At 41.7% G+C, this 15,960-nt stretch overlaps 1 protein-coding gene across 1 annotated transcript in view; it reads right to left on the bottom strand.

Moving 5' to 3' along the window:
• muskelin (muskelin 1) overlaps positions 1-15,960 on the bottom strand; it is a 512,022-nt gene that overhangs the window by 285,634 nt on the left and 210,428 nt on the right. Inside the window, exon 5 of the mRNA XM_071674329.1 lies at positions 1,188-1,341. Coding sequence (XP_071530430.1) covers positions 1,188-1,341 — 154 coding nt within the window. The remainder of the gene's footprint in view (positions 1-1,187; positions 1,342-15,960) is intronic.

Below are 15,960 nucleotides of genomic sequence, written 5' to 3'. Positions count from 1 at the left end.
AATGAAAGCAAGGTTATCAGGTTTAGGAATGCAAAAGAGTAAGAAAGGGTGTGAATTTGAATTGTGAAAATTTGGTGGAAGTGAAGTGTTTCATATACATGGGAGTGGACATAGCAGCAATGAAACCATGGAAGCCGAGGTGAGTTTGCAGGTGGGTGAGGGAGTAGGAGTAAAGCTTCTGTGAGCATTGAAGAATATGTGGAAGGAGAGGCTGCTATTTGGGAGGGTTTATGTGGCTGAAGGTACAGTAGTACTAATGGTTATATGGATACAAGGCATGGACTATAGATGGAAATATATAGAATAGGGTGAATGTGTTTAATATGAAATGTCTGAGGACAGTATGTCGTGTGCAGAGGGTTCATCAAGAAATGATTGGGTGAGAAAAAGGCGTGGTAATAAGAAGAGTATGATTCAGAGAGTTGAAGAGAGTGCGCTGGAATGGTTTGGACATATGGAAAGAATGAGTAAGGAGAGGTTGACAAAGAGAATATATGTGTCAGAAGTGGAAGGGTCAAGGAGAAGGAGACCAAAATGGGGATGGAAGGATGGAGTGAATAAAAGTTTGAGTGCTCAGCACCTAAACATACAGGAGGGTGAAAGGCATGCATTAGATGGAGTGGATTGGATTGATGCGGTATACAGGGAGAGAGGCACTGTCAATGGACTGAACCAGGGGATATGAAGAAGCTATGGGAAAACCACAGAAAGTTCTGTGGAGCCTTGATGTGGATAGAGGGTTTTGGTTTCAGTATATTACACATGACAGTTAGAGAAAGGATGTGAATGAATAAGGCCTTTTCTTCATCTGTTCCTATCACTAACTCACTGATCCAGGAAAAGGCAAACAAGTATGAAAGTAAGAAATCAAATCATGAAAAAATGAGTTACCCCATCTAGTATAGGTTAAGGGGAAAGCAGCTATATGGAACTAGTTACCCATAAAAAAAGGAAATATCAAGAAAGCTCAAAGATGAAGTACTGGGAACCTTGCAACATTTAATAAATGTACAGTTCTGAGGATGTATGGCATCCCATCAAGCACTGATGCACTGCTCAAACTGTCCAAAAACTATATCTGAAAAAGGTAATCCTTCACTTTTTCTCCTAATAATCCTCATTATTTCAATTCAAAACCTTTTACAGACAATGAAGCTGTAATCAAAAGACATCATATTGGCATATACCTGAGTATTGGTGTCGATGCACATTTGGTGACCACCTCTCATGCCTGGCCGCTGACGACTACTAGCAGCACCCCCAGGAGATGGAATGATGGGTGTCCACTGTGGCTTGTACTCTTGCTGGCTAATATACTGTTGAAACAGCCCCTCTGTGTAGGATACAATTCAAGATATACTTATGCATTTGCTGAGATAACCTACAAAAAACAAAATAACATCTCTGCATAACCATTTCTTACACAGCCTATTTTTACTCTCCACTAACGACAAAAATCAACTCATTTCTAACTATCACAGTACAGTTTCTTACTTGTGATCTGTACATTTTCCTTCATCCTCTCCAGCCAAGAACTGCTAAGCATCTTATATCATTTGGTTACATACTTATTTCCATATGAACTAGATGTAAGATGCCATGCCAAATCCAAAAATCAGAGCAAATTATATATGAAATTTCTTGAAAGCCCTTCTGATTCTTAGTCTGACTATCATTAAAGTTTAGAAGAAGCCTTGTGTTTGCAGAAAGAAAATACCATGGCCAAAAAATGATGTGTCCCAATTAAAGACTAATTTCCAATAGCTTCATCAAAAATACTGACTTAGCACTTCTCTATAAAAATAGAATTTACTATTAAGATATAGATTCCCTCCTACTTCATCATCTGATATATGATGACCTTATCACTTTTAGACTTGGGCAAGTGTCATATATCCATTCATGTGCAACATCAGCATTCTTTTTTATGCATGATCGTTATTTTCCGTATTAGCGAGACAAAGAAAGGCACATCCGTTCACAAAAACATATTGTTATGTATCATGGACAACGCCACTCCAAAGTTAGGGGATGAAATTAAAAACATGGATAAAAACATATTTTTTTTTTATCATACTTTGTCGTTGTCTCCCGTGTTAGCGAGGTAGTGCAAGGAAATAGACGAAAGAATAGCCCAACCAACCAACATACACATGTATATACAAACATGTCCACACACGCACATATACATACCTATACATCTTAACGTATACATATACACACACACACAGACAAAAACATATACACACATGTACATAATTCATACTGTATGCCCTTATTCATTTCTGTCACCACCCCGCCACACATGAAATGACAACCCCCTCCACCCACATGTGCAAAAGGTAGCGCTAGGAAAAGACAACAAAGGCCCCATTCGTTTACACTCAGTCCCTAGCTGTTATGTATAATGCACCAAAACCACAGCTCCTTTTCCACATCTAGGCCCCACAAAACTTTCCATGGTTTACCCCAGACGCTTCACATGCCCAGGTTTAATCCATTGACAGCACGTCAACCCTGGTATACCACATTGTTCCAATTCACTTGATTCCATGCATGCCTTTCACCCTCCTGCATCTTCGGGCCCCGATCACTCAGAATCTTTTTCACTCCATCTTTCCACCTCCAATTTGGTCTACCACTTCTCCTCGTTCCCTCCACCTCTGACACATATATCCTCTTTGTCAATCTTTCCTCACTCATTCTCTCCATGTGACCAAACCATTTCAAAACATCCTCTTCTGCTCTCTCAACCACACTCTTTTCATTACCACACTTTTCTCTTGCCCTTTCATTACTTGCTCGATCAAACCACCTCACACCACATATTGTCCTCAAACATCTCATTTCCAGCACATCCACCCTCCCCCACACAACTCTATCTATAGCCCACGCCTTGCAACCATATAAAAACAATTTACATTAAAAGAAACAAATAATATAAAAACGGGAATAATCATTTACAGGGCATAAAAAGTTACTTTAAACATAATCCAAGTAAGTTTACAAACCAAGATATCTCTTCCTGTACACAAACACAATTATAAGGATGACAATATTAGTACACTTTACACATGGTCGAATACAGACCACATAAGTTAACAATAAATGCAATACAATACAACGCAGTTGCTACAAATTATGGGCAAGAGAAAGTTACACTACTTATCTTGGATGCTGTCGGCTGAAGGAATCAATAACACAGCACCTCTCGGGGTAATTAAAGGATGATAACTAAACAGGGTCAATTCTAATTGGTTGACAGAGAGATATATGCAAATGAGAAATTAATGTCACCCGAGCAGGCACACATTTTGACTGCGATTAGCTAGAAAGTAAGAACAAGAAACATGTGAGTCATGCTGATGCAAATTGAGAGATGACTGACATCACCTAGGCAGGCCCACATCTGATCATCATTGAATTCAGCTCTGACATAAGTGAGAACTGTTTTCGTGTGACTGACTCATGCTTGCCTACCAGCTGTCACACTGCAGACGTCAACGGCATACCCTCCCCAATAGCTCTCACGGCTAAGCCGAGAAAATATACTAGCTTCACAATACTAAGTCTATGCAATATAATACAACCCAACACAAAAAGAACAACACAATTCCATAACAACATATATAAATAAGTATTTTAACTTTCTAAATGGGGAAACAGAAGGAGGAGTCATGCAGGAGTGCTCATCCTCCTCGAAGGCTCAGATAGGGGTATCTAAATGTTCGTGGATGTAACCAAGATGAGAAAAAAGGATAGATAGGTATTATGTTTGAGGAAAGGAACTTGGAAGTTTTGACTCTGAGTGAAAAGAAGCTCAAGGGTAAAGGGGAAGAGTGGTTTGGGAATGTTTTGGGAGTAAAGTCAGGGGTTGGTGAGAGGACAAGAGCAAGGGAAGGAGTAGTACTACTCCTGAAACAGGAGTGGTGGGAGTATGTGATAGAGTGTAAGAAAGTAAACTCTAGATTGATATAGGTAAAACTGAAAGTGGATGGACAGAGATGGGTGATTATTGGGGCTTATGCACCCAGGAATGAAAAGAAAGATCATGAGAGGCAAGTGTTTTGGGAGGAGCTGAGCGAGTGTGTTAGTAGTTTTGATGCACGAGACCGGGTTATAGTGATGGGTGATTTGAATGCAAAGGTGAGTAATGAGGCATTTGAGGAAAATAACTGGAGTACATGGGGTGTTCAGTGTTGTACATGGAAATGGTGAAGAGCTTGTAGATTTTTGTGAAAAAGGACTGGTGATTGGGAATACCTGGTTTAAAAGAGAGATATATATATAAGTATACGTACGTAAGTAGGAGATAAGTAGGAGAGATGGCCAAAGAGCATTATTGAATTACATGTTAACTGATAGGTATGCAAAAGAGAGACTTTTCGATGTTAATGAGCTGAGAGGTAAAACTGGAGGGATGTCTGATCACTATCTTGTGGAGGCGAAGGTGAAGATTTGTAGAGGTTTTCAGAAAAGAGGAGAGAATGTTGGGAGTGAAGAGAGTGGTGAGAGTAAAAGAGCTTAGGAAGGAGACTTGTATGAAGAAGTACCAGGGAAAACTGAGAACAGAATGGAAAAAGGTGAGAGCAAAGGACATAAGGGGAGTAGGGTAGGAATGGGATGTATTTCGAGAAGCAGTGATGGCTTACGCAAAAGATGCTTATGGCATGAGAAGCGTGGGAGGTGGGCAGTTTGGAAAGAATAGTGAGTGGTGGGATGAAGAAGTAAGATTATTAGTGAAAGAGAGGAGAGAGCCATTTGGACAAGTTTTGCAGGGAAATAGTGCATATGACTGGGAGATGCATAAAAGAAAGAGGAAGGAGGTAAAAGGGAAAGGCGCAAGATGTGAAAAAGAGGGCAAATGAGATTTGGGGTGAGAGAATATCATCACATTTTAAGGAGGATAAAAAGATGTTTTGGAAGAAGGTTAAAAATTGCATAAGACAAGAGAACAAACGGGAACATCAGTGAAGGGGGTTAATGGGGAGATAATAACAAGTAGTGGTGATGTTAGAAGGAGATGGAGTGAGTATTTTGAAGGTTTGTTGAATGTGTTAGATGATGGAGTGGCAGATATAGGATGTTTTAGTCGAGGTGGTATGCGAAAAGAGAGGGTTAGGGAGAATGATTTGGTAAACAGAGAAGAGGTAGAAAACCTTTGCAGAAGATGAAAGGCAGCAAGGCAGCGGGTTTGCATGGTATTGTAGGGGAATTTGTTAAAAAAAAAAAGGGGGTGACTGTGTTGTTGACTGGTTGGTAAGGTTATTTAATGTACGTATGATTCATGGTGAGGTGCCTGAGGATTGGCGGAATGCATGCATAGTGCCATTGTACAAAGGCAACAAGGATAAAGGTGAGTGTTCAAATTACAGAGGTACAAGTTTGTTGAGTATTCCTGGAAAATTGTATGGGCGGATATTGATTGAGAGGGTGAAGGCATGTACAGAGCATCAGATTGGGGAAGAGCAGTGTGGTTTTAAAGTGGTAGAGGATGTGTGGATCAGGTGTTTGCTTTCAAGAATGTACATGAGTAATACTTAGAAAAGCAAACGGATTTGTATGTAGCATTCATGGATCTGGAGAAAGCATAGGATAGAGTTGATAGAAATGCTCTGTGGAAAGTATTAAGAATATATGATGGGGGAGGAAAGTTGCTAGAATCAGTGAAAAGTTTTTATCTAGGATGTAAGGTATGTGTACGATTAGAAAGAGAGTAAAGTGATCGGTTCTCATTCCATGTTGGTTTGTGGCAGGGGTGCGTGATGTCTCCATGGTTGTTTATTTTGTTTATGGATGGGGTTGTCAGGGAGGTGAATGCAAGAGGTTTTGGAGAGAAGGGCAAATATGCAGTCTGTTGTGGATGAGAGGGTTTGGGAAGTAAGTTGTTGTTTGCTGATGATACAGTGCTAGTGGCTGATCTGGGTGAGAAACTGCAGAAGCTGGTGACTGAGTTTGGTAAAGTGTGTGAAAGAAGAAAGCTGAGAGTGAATGTAAATAAGAGCAAAGTTATTAGGTACAGTAGGGTTGAGGGACAATTCAACTGGGAGGTAAGTTTGAATGTAGAAAAACTGGAGGAAGTGAAGTGTTTTACATAACTGGGAGTGGATTTGGCAGCCGATGGAACCATGGAAGTGGAAGTGAGTCACAGTGCAGGGGAGGGGACGAAAGTTCTGGGAGCGTTGAAAAATGTGTGGAAGGCGAGGACATTGTCTCGGAAAGCAAAAATGGGTATGTTTGAAGGAATAGTGGTTCCAACAATGTTATATGGTTGCGCCGTGGGTGCTATAGATAGAGTTGTGCAGAGAAGGGTGGATGTGCTGGAAATGAGATGTTTGAGGACAATATGTGGTGAGAGGTGGTTTGATCGAGTAAGTAATGAAAGAGTAAGAGAGATGTATGGTAATAAAAAGAGTGTGGTTGAGAAAGGAGAAGAGGGCATTCTGAAGTGGTTTGGTCATATGCAGAGAATGTGTGAGGAAAGATTGACAAAGAGGATATATGTGTCAGAGGTACAGGGAACGAGGAGAAGTGGAGACCAAACTGGAGGTGGAAAGATGGAGTGAAAAACATTTTGAGCGATTGGGGACTGAACATGCAGGAGGGTGAAAGACATGCAAGGAATAGAGTGAATTGGAATGATGTGGTAAACCATGGTCAACACGCTGTCAATGGATTGAACCGGGGCATGTAAAGCGTTGGGGTAAACCATGGAAAGTTTTGTGGGGCCTGGATGTGGAAAAGGAGCTATGGTTTTGGGGTATTACACATGACAGTTAGAGACTGAGTGTGAACGAATGTAGCCTTTGTTGTCTTTTCCTAGCATTGCCTCATGTGCATGTGGGGGGAAGGGGTTGTCATTTCATGTGTGGCAGGGTGGCGACAGGAATAAATAAAGGCAACAAATATGAATCATGTACATGTGTATATGTGGATGTATGGTTGGTAAGGTTATTTATTGTATGTATGACTCATGGAGAGGTGCCTGAGGATTGGTGGAATACGTGCATAGTGCCATTCTACAAAGACAAAGGGGATAAGAGTGAGTGCTCAAATTACAGAGGTATAAGTTTGTTGAGTATTCCTGGCAAATTATATGGGAGGATATTGATTGAGAGGGTGAAGGCATATACAGAGCATCACACTGGGGAAGAGCAGTGTGGTTTCAGAAGTGGTAAAGGATATGTGGATCAGGTGTTTGCTTTGAAGAATGTATGTGAGAAATACTTAGAAAAGCTAATGGATTTGTATGTAGCATTTATGGATCTGGAGAAGGCATATGATAGAGTTGATAGAGATGCTCTGTGGAAGGTATTAAGAATATATGGTGTGGGAGGAAAGTTGTTAGAAGCAGTGAAAAGTTTTTATCGAGGATGTAAGGCATGTGTACGTGTAGGAAGAGAGGAAAGTGATTGATTCTCAGTGAATGTAGGTTTGCGGCAGGGGTGTGTGATGTCTCCATGGTTGTTTAATTTGTTTACGGATGGGGTTATTAGGGAGGTGAGTGCAAGAGTTTTGGAAAGAGGGGCAAGTATGACGTCTGTTGGGGATGAGAGAGCTTGGGAAGTGAGTCAGTTGTTGTTCACTGATGATACAGTGCTGGTGGTTCATTCATGTGAGAAACTGCAAAAGCTGGTGACTGAGTTTGGTAAAGTGTGTGAAAGAAGAAAAATAAGAGTAAATGTGAATAAGAGCAAGGTTATTAGGTACAGTAGGGTTGAGGTTCAAGTCAATTGGGAGGTAAGTTTGAATGGAGAAAAACTGGAGGAAGTAAAGTGTTTTAGATATCTGGGAGTGGATCTGGCAGCAGATGGAACCATGGAAGTGGAAGTGAATCATAGGGTGGGGGAGGTCGCGAAAATCCTGGGAGCCTTGAAGAATGTGTGGAAGTCGAGAAAATTATCTCGAAAGCAAAAATGGCTATGTTTGAAGGAATAGTGTTTCCAACAATGTTGTATGGTTGCGAGTCATGGGCTATGGATAGAGTAGTGCGCAGGAGGGTGGATGTGCTGGAAATGAGATGTTTGATGACAATATGTGGTGTGAGGTGGTTTGATCGAGTAGGTAATGTATGGGTAAGAGAGATGTGTGGAAATAAGAAGAGAGTGGTTGAGAGAGCATAAGAGGGTGTTTTGAAATGCTTTGGGCATATGGAGAGAATGAGTGAGGAAAGATTGACCAAGAGGATATATGTGTCGGAGGTGGAGGGAACGAGGAGAAGTGGGAGACCAAATTGGAGGGGGAAAGATGGAGTGAAAAAGATTTTGAGTGATCGGGGCCTGAACATGCAGGAGGGTGAAAGGTGTGCAAGGAATAGAGTGTGTTGGATCGATGTGGTATACCGGGGTCGAGGTGTTGTCAATGGATTGAATCTGGGCATGTGAAGCGTCTGGGGTAAACCATGGAAAGTTCTGTGGGGCCTGGATGTGGTAAAGGGAGCTGTGGTTTCGGGCATTATTACAAGACATCTAGAGACTGAGTGTGAACAAATGTGGCTTTTGTTGTCTTTCCCTAGCACTACCTCGCACACATGAGGGGGAGGGTGATGTTACTCCATGTGTGGCGAGGTGGCGATGGGAATGAATAAAGGCAGACAGTGTGAATTGTGTGCATGTATATATAGGTATATGTCTCTGTGTGTATATATATGTGTAAATTGAGATGTATGGGTATGTATATTTGCGTGTGGGGACGTGTATGTATATACATGTGTATGGGGGTGGGTTGGGCCATTTCTTTCGTCTGTTTCCTTAAGCTACCTCGCAAAAAAGGGAGACAGCAACAAAGCAAAATAAAATATATATATATATATATATATATATATATATATATATATATATATATATATATATATATATATATATATATTTTTTTTTTTTTTTTCATACTATTCGCCATTTCCCGCGATAGCGAGGTAGCGTTAATAACAGAGGACTGGGCCTTTGAGGGAATACCCTCACCTGGCCCCCCTCTCTGTGAGGTAGCACAACGAAACAGACGGGAAAGAAATGGCCCAACCCACGCCCACACATATGTATATACATACGTCCACACACGCAAATATACATACCTACACAGCTTTCCATGGTTTACTCCAGACGCTTCACATGCCCTGATTCAATCCACTGACAGCACGTCAACCCCGGTATACCACATCGATCCAATTCACTCTATTCCTTGCCCTCCTTTCACCCTCCTGCATGTTCAGACCCGATCACACAAAATCTTTTTCACTCCATCTTTCCACCTCCAATTTGGTCTCCCACTTCTCTTCGTTCCTTCCACCTCCGACACATATATCCTCTTGGTCAATCTTTCCTCACTCATTCTCTCCATGTGCCCAAACCATTTCAAAACACCCTCTTCTGCTCTCTCAACCACGCTCTTTTTATTTCAACACATCTCTCTTACCCATACGTTACTTAATCGATCAAACCACCTCACACCACACATTGTCCTCAAACATCTCATTTCCAGCACACATCCATCCTCCTGCACACAACTCTATCCATAGCCCACGCCTAGCAACCATACAACATTGTTGGAACCACTATTCCTTCAAACATACCCATTTTTGTTTTCAGAGATAATGTTCTCGACTTTCACACATTCTTCAAGGCTCCCAGAATTTTCGCCCCCTCCCCAACCCTATGATCCACTTCCGCTTCCATGGTTCCATCCGCTGCCAGATCCACTCCCAGATATCTAAAACACTTTAATTCCTCCAGTTTTTCTCCATTCAAACTTACCTCCCAATTGACTTGACCCTCAACCCTACTGTACTTAATAACCTTGCTCTTATTCACATTTACTCTTAACTTTCTTCTTTCACACACTTTACCAAACTCAGTCACCAGCTTCTGCAGTTTCTCACTTGGATCAGCCACCAGCGCTGTATCATCAGCGAACAACAACTGACTCACTTCCCAAGCTCTCTCATCCCCAACAGGCTTCACTCTTGCCCCTCTTTCCAAAACTCTTGCATTCACCTCCCTAACAACCCCATCCATAAACAAATCAAACAACCATGGAGACATCAGACACCCCTGCCGCAAACCTACATTCACTGAGAACCTTTGCGGAAGATGAAAGCCAGCAAGGCAGGAGGTTTCGATGGTATTGCAGGTGGAATTTATAAAAAAAAAAGGGGGTGACTGTATTATTGACTGGTTAGTAAGGTTATTTAATGTACATATGACTCATGGTGAGGTGCCTAAGGAATGGCGGAATGCGTGCATAGTGCCATTGTACAAAGGCAAAGGGGATAAGAGTGAGTGCTCAAATTACAGAGGTATAAGTTTGTTGAGTATTCCTGGTAAATTATATGGGAGGGTATTGATTGAGAGGGTGAAGGCATGTACAGAGCATCAGATTGGGGAAGAGCAGTGTGGTTTCAGAAGTGGTAGAGTATGTGTGGATCAGGTGTTTGCTTTGAAGAATGTATGTGAGAAATACTTAGAAAAGCAGATGGATTTGTATGTAGCATTTATGGATCCGGAGAAGGCATATGACAGAGTTGATAGAGATGCTCTGTGGAAAGTATTAAGAATATATGGTGTGGGAAGAAAGTTGTTAGAAGCAGTGAAAAGTTTTTATCGAGGAGGTAAGGCATGTGTACGTATTGGAAGAGAAGAAAGTGATTATATATATATATATATATATATATATATATATATATATATATATATATATATATATATTTTTTTTTTTATACTTTGTCGCTGTCTCCCGCGTTTGCGAGGTAGCACAAGGAAACAGACGAAAGAAATGGCCCAACCCCCCCATACACATGTATATACATTCGCCCACACATGCAAATATACATACCTACACAGCTTTCCATGGTTTACCCCAGTCGCTTCACATGCCTTGATTCAATCCACTGACAGCACGTCAACCCCGGTAAACAACATCGCTCCAATTCACTCTATTCCTTGCCCTCCTTTCACCCTCCTGCATGTTCAGGCCCCGATCACACAAAATCTTTTTCACTCCATCTTTCCACCTCCAATTTGGTCTCCCTCTTCTCCTCGTTCCCTCCACCTCCGACACATATATCCTCTTGGTCAATCTTTCCTCACTCATTCGCTCCATGTGCCCAAACCACTTCAAAACACCCTCTTCTGCTCTCTCAACCACGCTCTTTTTATTTCAACACATCTCTCTTACCCTTACGTTACTCGATCAAACCACCTCACACCACACATTGTCCTCAAACATCTCATTTCCAGCACATCCATCCTCCTGCACACAACTCTATCCATAGCCCACGCCTCGCAACCATACAACATTCTTGGAACCACTATTCCTTCAAACATACCCATTTTTGCTTTCCGAGATAATGTTCTCGACTTCCACACATTCTTCAAGGCCCCCAGAATTTTCGCCCCCTCCCCCACCCTATGATCCACTTCCGCTTCCATGGTTCCATCCGCTGCCAGATCCACTCCCAGATATCTAAAACACTTCACTTCCTCCAGTTTTTCTCCATTCAAACTCATCTCCCAATTGACTTGACCCTCAACCCTACTGTACCTAATAACCTTGCACTTATTCACATTTACTCTTAACTTTCTTCTTCCACACACTTTACCAAACTCAGTCACCAGCTTCGGCAGTTTCTCACATGAATCAGCCACCAGCGCTGTATCATCAGCGAACAACAACTGACTCACTTCCCAAGCTCTCTCATCCCCAACAGACTTCATACTTGCCCCTCTTTCCAAAACTCTTGCATTTACCTCCCTAACAACCCCATCCATAAACAAATTAAACAACCATGGAGACATCACACACCCCTGCCGCAAACCTACATTCACTGAGAACCAATCACTTTCCTCTTTTCCTACACGTACACATGTCTTACATCCTCGATAAAAACTTTTCACTGCTTCTAACAACTTTCCTCCCACACCATATATTCTTAATACCTTCCACAGAGCATCTCTATCAACTCTATCGTATGCCTTCTCCAGATCCATAAATGCTACATACAAATCCATTTGCTTTTCTAAGTATTTCTCACATACATTCTTCAAAGCAAACACCTGATCCACACATCCTCTACCACTTCTGAAACCATACTGCTCTTCCCCGATCTGATGCTCTGTACATGCCTTTACCCTCTCAATCAATACCCTCCCATATAATTTACCAGGAATACTCAACAAACTTATACCTCTGTAATTTGAGCACTCACTCTTATCCCCTTTGCCTTTGTACAATGGCACTATGCACGCATTCCGCCAATCCTCAGGCACCTCACCATGATTCATACATACATTAAATAACCTTACCAACCAGTCCACAATACAGTCACCCCCTTTTTTAATAAATTCCACTGCAATACCATCCAAACCTGCTGCCTTGCCGGCTTTCATCTTCGCAAAGCTTTCACTACCTCTTCTCTGTTTACCAAATCATTTTCCCTAACTCTCTCACTTTGCACACCACCTCGACAAAAACACCCTATATCTGCCACTCTATCATCAAACACATTCAACAAACCTTCAAAATACTCACTCCATCTCCTTCTCACATCACCACTACTTGTTATCACCTCCCCATTTGCGCCCTTCACTGAAGTTCCCATTTGCTCCCTTGTCTTACGCACTTTATTTACCTCCTTCCAGAACATCTTTTTATTCTCTCTAAAATTTGATGATACTCTCTCACCCCAACCCTCATTTGCCCTTTTTTTCACCTCTTGCACCTTTCTCTTGACCTCCTGTCTCTTTCTTTTATACACATATATATATATATATATATATATATATATATATATATATATATATATATATATATATATATATATATATATATACATATTTTCAAACTATTCGCCATTTCCCGTGTTAGCGAGGTAGCAATAAGAACAGAGAACTGGGCCTTTGAGGGAATATCCTCACCTGGCCCCCTTCTCTGTTCCTTCTTTAGGAAAAATAAAAAAAAATAATATATATATGTATATTTATATCTTTTTTTATTTTGCTTTGTCGCTGTCTCCCGCGTTTGCGAGGTAGCGCAAGGAAACAGACGAAAGAAACGGCACAACCCACCCCCATATACTTGTATATACATACACGTCCACATACGCAAATATACATACCTATACATCTCAATGTACACATATATATACACACACAGACACATACATATATACCCATGCACACAATTTACACTGCCTGCCCCTAATCATTCAATTAAAAACACCTAGCCACACATGGAATACCATCCCCCTCCCCCCCTCATGTGTGCGAGGTAGCACTAGGAAAAGACAACAAAGGCCCCATTCGTTCACACTCAGTCTCCAGCTGTCTCGCAATAATGCCTGAAACCACAGCTCCCTTTCCACATCCAGGCTCCACAGAACTTTCCATGGTTTACCCCAGACGCTTCACATGCCCTGATTCAATCCACTGACAGCACGTTAACCCCTGTATACCACATCGATCCAATTCACTCTATTCCTTGCCCGCCTTTCACCCTACTGCATGTTCAGGCCCCAATCACTCAAAACCTTTTTCACTCCATCTCTCCACCTCTAATTTGGTCTCCCACTTCCCCTTGTTCCTCCGCCTCCGAAACATATATCCTCTTGGTCAATCTTTCCTCACTCATTCTCTCCATGTGCCCAAACCATTTCAAAACACCCTCTTCTGCTCTCTCAACCACGCTCTTTTTATTTCCACACATCTCTCTTACCCTTACATTACTTACTCGATCAAACCACATCACACCACATTCTGTCCTCAAACATCTCATTTCCAGCACACCCACCCTCCTGCGCACAACTCTATCCATAGTCCACGCCTCGCAACCATACAACATTGTTGGAACCACTATTCCTTCAAACATACCCATTTTTGCTTTCTGATATAATGTTCTCGACTTCCACACATTCTTCAAAGCTCCCAGGATTTTCGCCCCCTCCCCAACCCTATGATCCACTTCCGCTTCCATGGTTCCATCCGCTGCCAGATCCACTCCCAGATATCTAAAACACTTCACTTCCTCCAGTTCATCTCCATTCAAACTTACCTCCCAGTTGACTTGACCCTCAACTCTACTGTACCTAATAACCTTACTCTTATTCACATTTACTCTTATTTTTCTTCTTTCACACACTTTACCAAACTCAGTCACCAGCTTCTGCAGTTTCTCACATGAATCAGCCACCAGCGCTGTATCATCAGCGAACAACAACTGACTCACTTCCCAAGCTCTCTCATCCCCAACAGACTTCATACTTGCCCCTCTTTCCAAAACTCTTGCATTCACCTCCCTAACAACCACATCCATAAACAAATTAAACAACCATAGAGACATCACACACCCCTGCCGCAAACCTACATTCACTGAGAACCAATCACTTTCCTCTCTTCCTACACGTACACATGCCTTACATCCTCGATAAAAACTTTTCACTGCTTCTAACAACTTGCCTCCCACACCATATATTCTTAATACTTTCCACAGAACATCTCTATCAACTCTATCATATGCCTTCTCCAGATCCATAAATGCTACATACAAATCCATTTGCTTTTCTAAGTATTTCTCACATACATTCTTCAGAGCAAATACCTGATCCACACATCCTCTACCACTTCTGAAACCACACTGCTCTTCCCCAATCTGATGCTCTGTACATGCCTTCACCCTCTCAATCAATACCCTCCCATATAATTTACCAGGAATACTCAACAAACTTATACCTCTGTAAGTTGAGCACTCACTCTTATCCCCTTTGCCTTTGTACAATGGCACTATGCACGCATTCCGCCAATACTCAGGCACCTCACAATGAGTCATTTTTTTTTTTTTTTTTTTGCCGCTGTCTCCCGCGTTTGCGAGGTAGCGCAAGGAAACAGACGAAAGAAATGGCCCAACCCACCCCATACACATGTATATATATACGTCCACACACGCAAATATACATACCTACACAGCTTTCCATGGTTTACCCCAGACGCTTCACATGCCTTGATTCAATCCACTGACAGCAAGTCAAACCCGGTATACCACATCGCTCCAATTCACTCTATTCCTTGCCCTCCTTTCACCCTCCTGCATGTTCAGGCCCCGATCACACAAAATCTTTTTCACTCCATCTTTCCACCTCCAATTTGGTCTCCCTCTTCTCCTCGTTCCCTCCACCTCCGACACATATATTCTCTTGGTCAATCTTTCCTCACTCATTCACTCCATGTGCCCCAAACCATTTCAAAACACCCTCTTCTGCTCTCTCAACCACGCTCTTTTTATTTCCACACATCTCTCTTACCCTTACGTTACTCACTCGATCAAACCACCTCACACCACACATTGTCCTCAAACATCTCATTTCCAGCACATCCATCCTCCTGCGCACAACTCTATCCATAGCCCACGCCTCGCAACCATACAACATTGTTGGAACCACTATTCCTTCAAACATACCCATTTTTGCTTTCCGAGATAATGTTCTCAACTTCCACACATTCCTCAAGGCTCCCAGAATTTTCGCCCACTCTACCAACCTATGATCCACTTCCGCTTCCATGGTTCCATCCGCTGCCAGATCCACTCCCAGATATCTTAAAACACTTCACTTCCTCCAGTTTTTCTCCATTCAAACGCACCTCCCAATTGACTTGACCCTCAACCCTACTGTACCTAATAACCTTGCTCTTATTCACATTTACTCTTAACTTTCTTCTTTCACACACTTTACCAAACTCAGTCACCACCTTCAGCAGTTTCTCATGTGTGTATGTATGAGTCATACATACATTAAATAACCTTACCAACCAGTCAACAATACAGTCACCCCCTTTTTTAATGAATATATATATATATATATATATATATATATATATATATATATATATATATATATATATATATATATATATATGGTATTTAGGTATTAAGAATATATGGTGTGGGAGGCAAGTTGTTAGAAGCAGTGAAAAGTTT

Source organism: Panulirus ornatus, chromosome 19, assembly GCF_036320965.1.
Source record: "Panulirus ornatus isolate Po-2019 chromosome 19, ASM3632096v1, whole genome shotgun sequence".
NCBI lineage: Eukaryota > Metazoa > Arthropoda > Malacostraca > Decapoda > Palinuridae > Panulirus > Panulirus ornatus.
The sequence above is the reverse complement of the archived record's forward strand: the minus strand, read 5'-3'. Positions and strand labels throughout refer to the sequence as shown.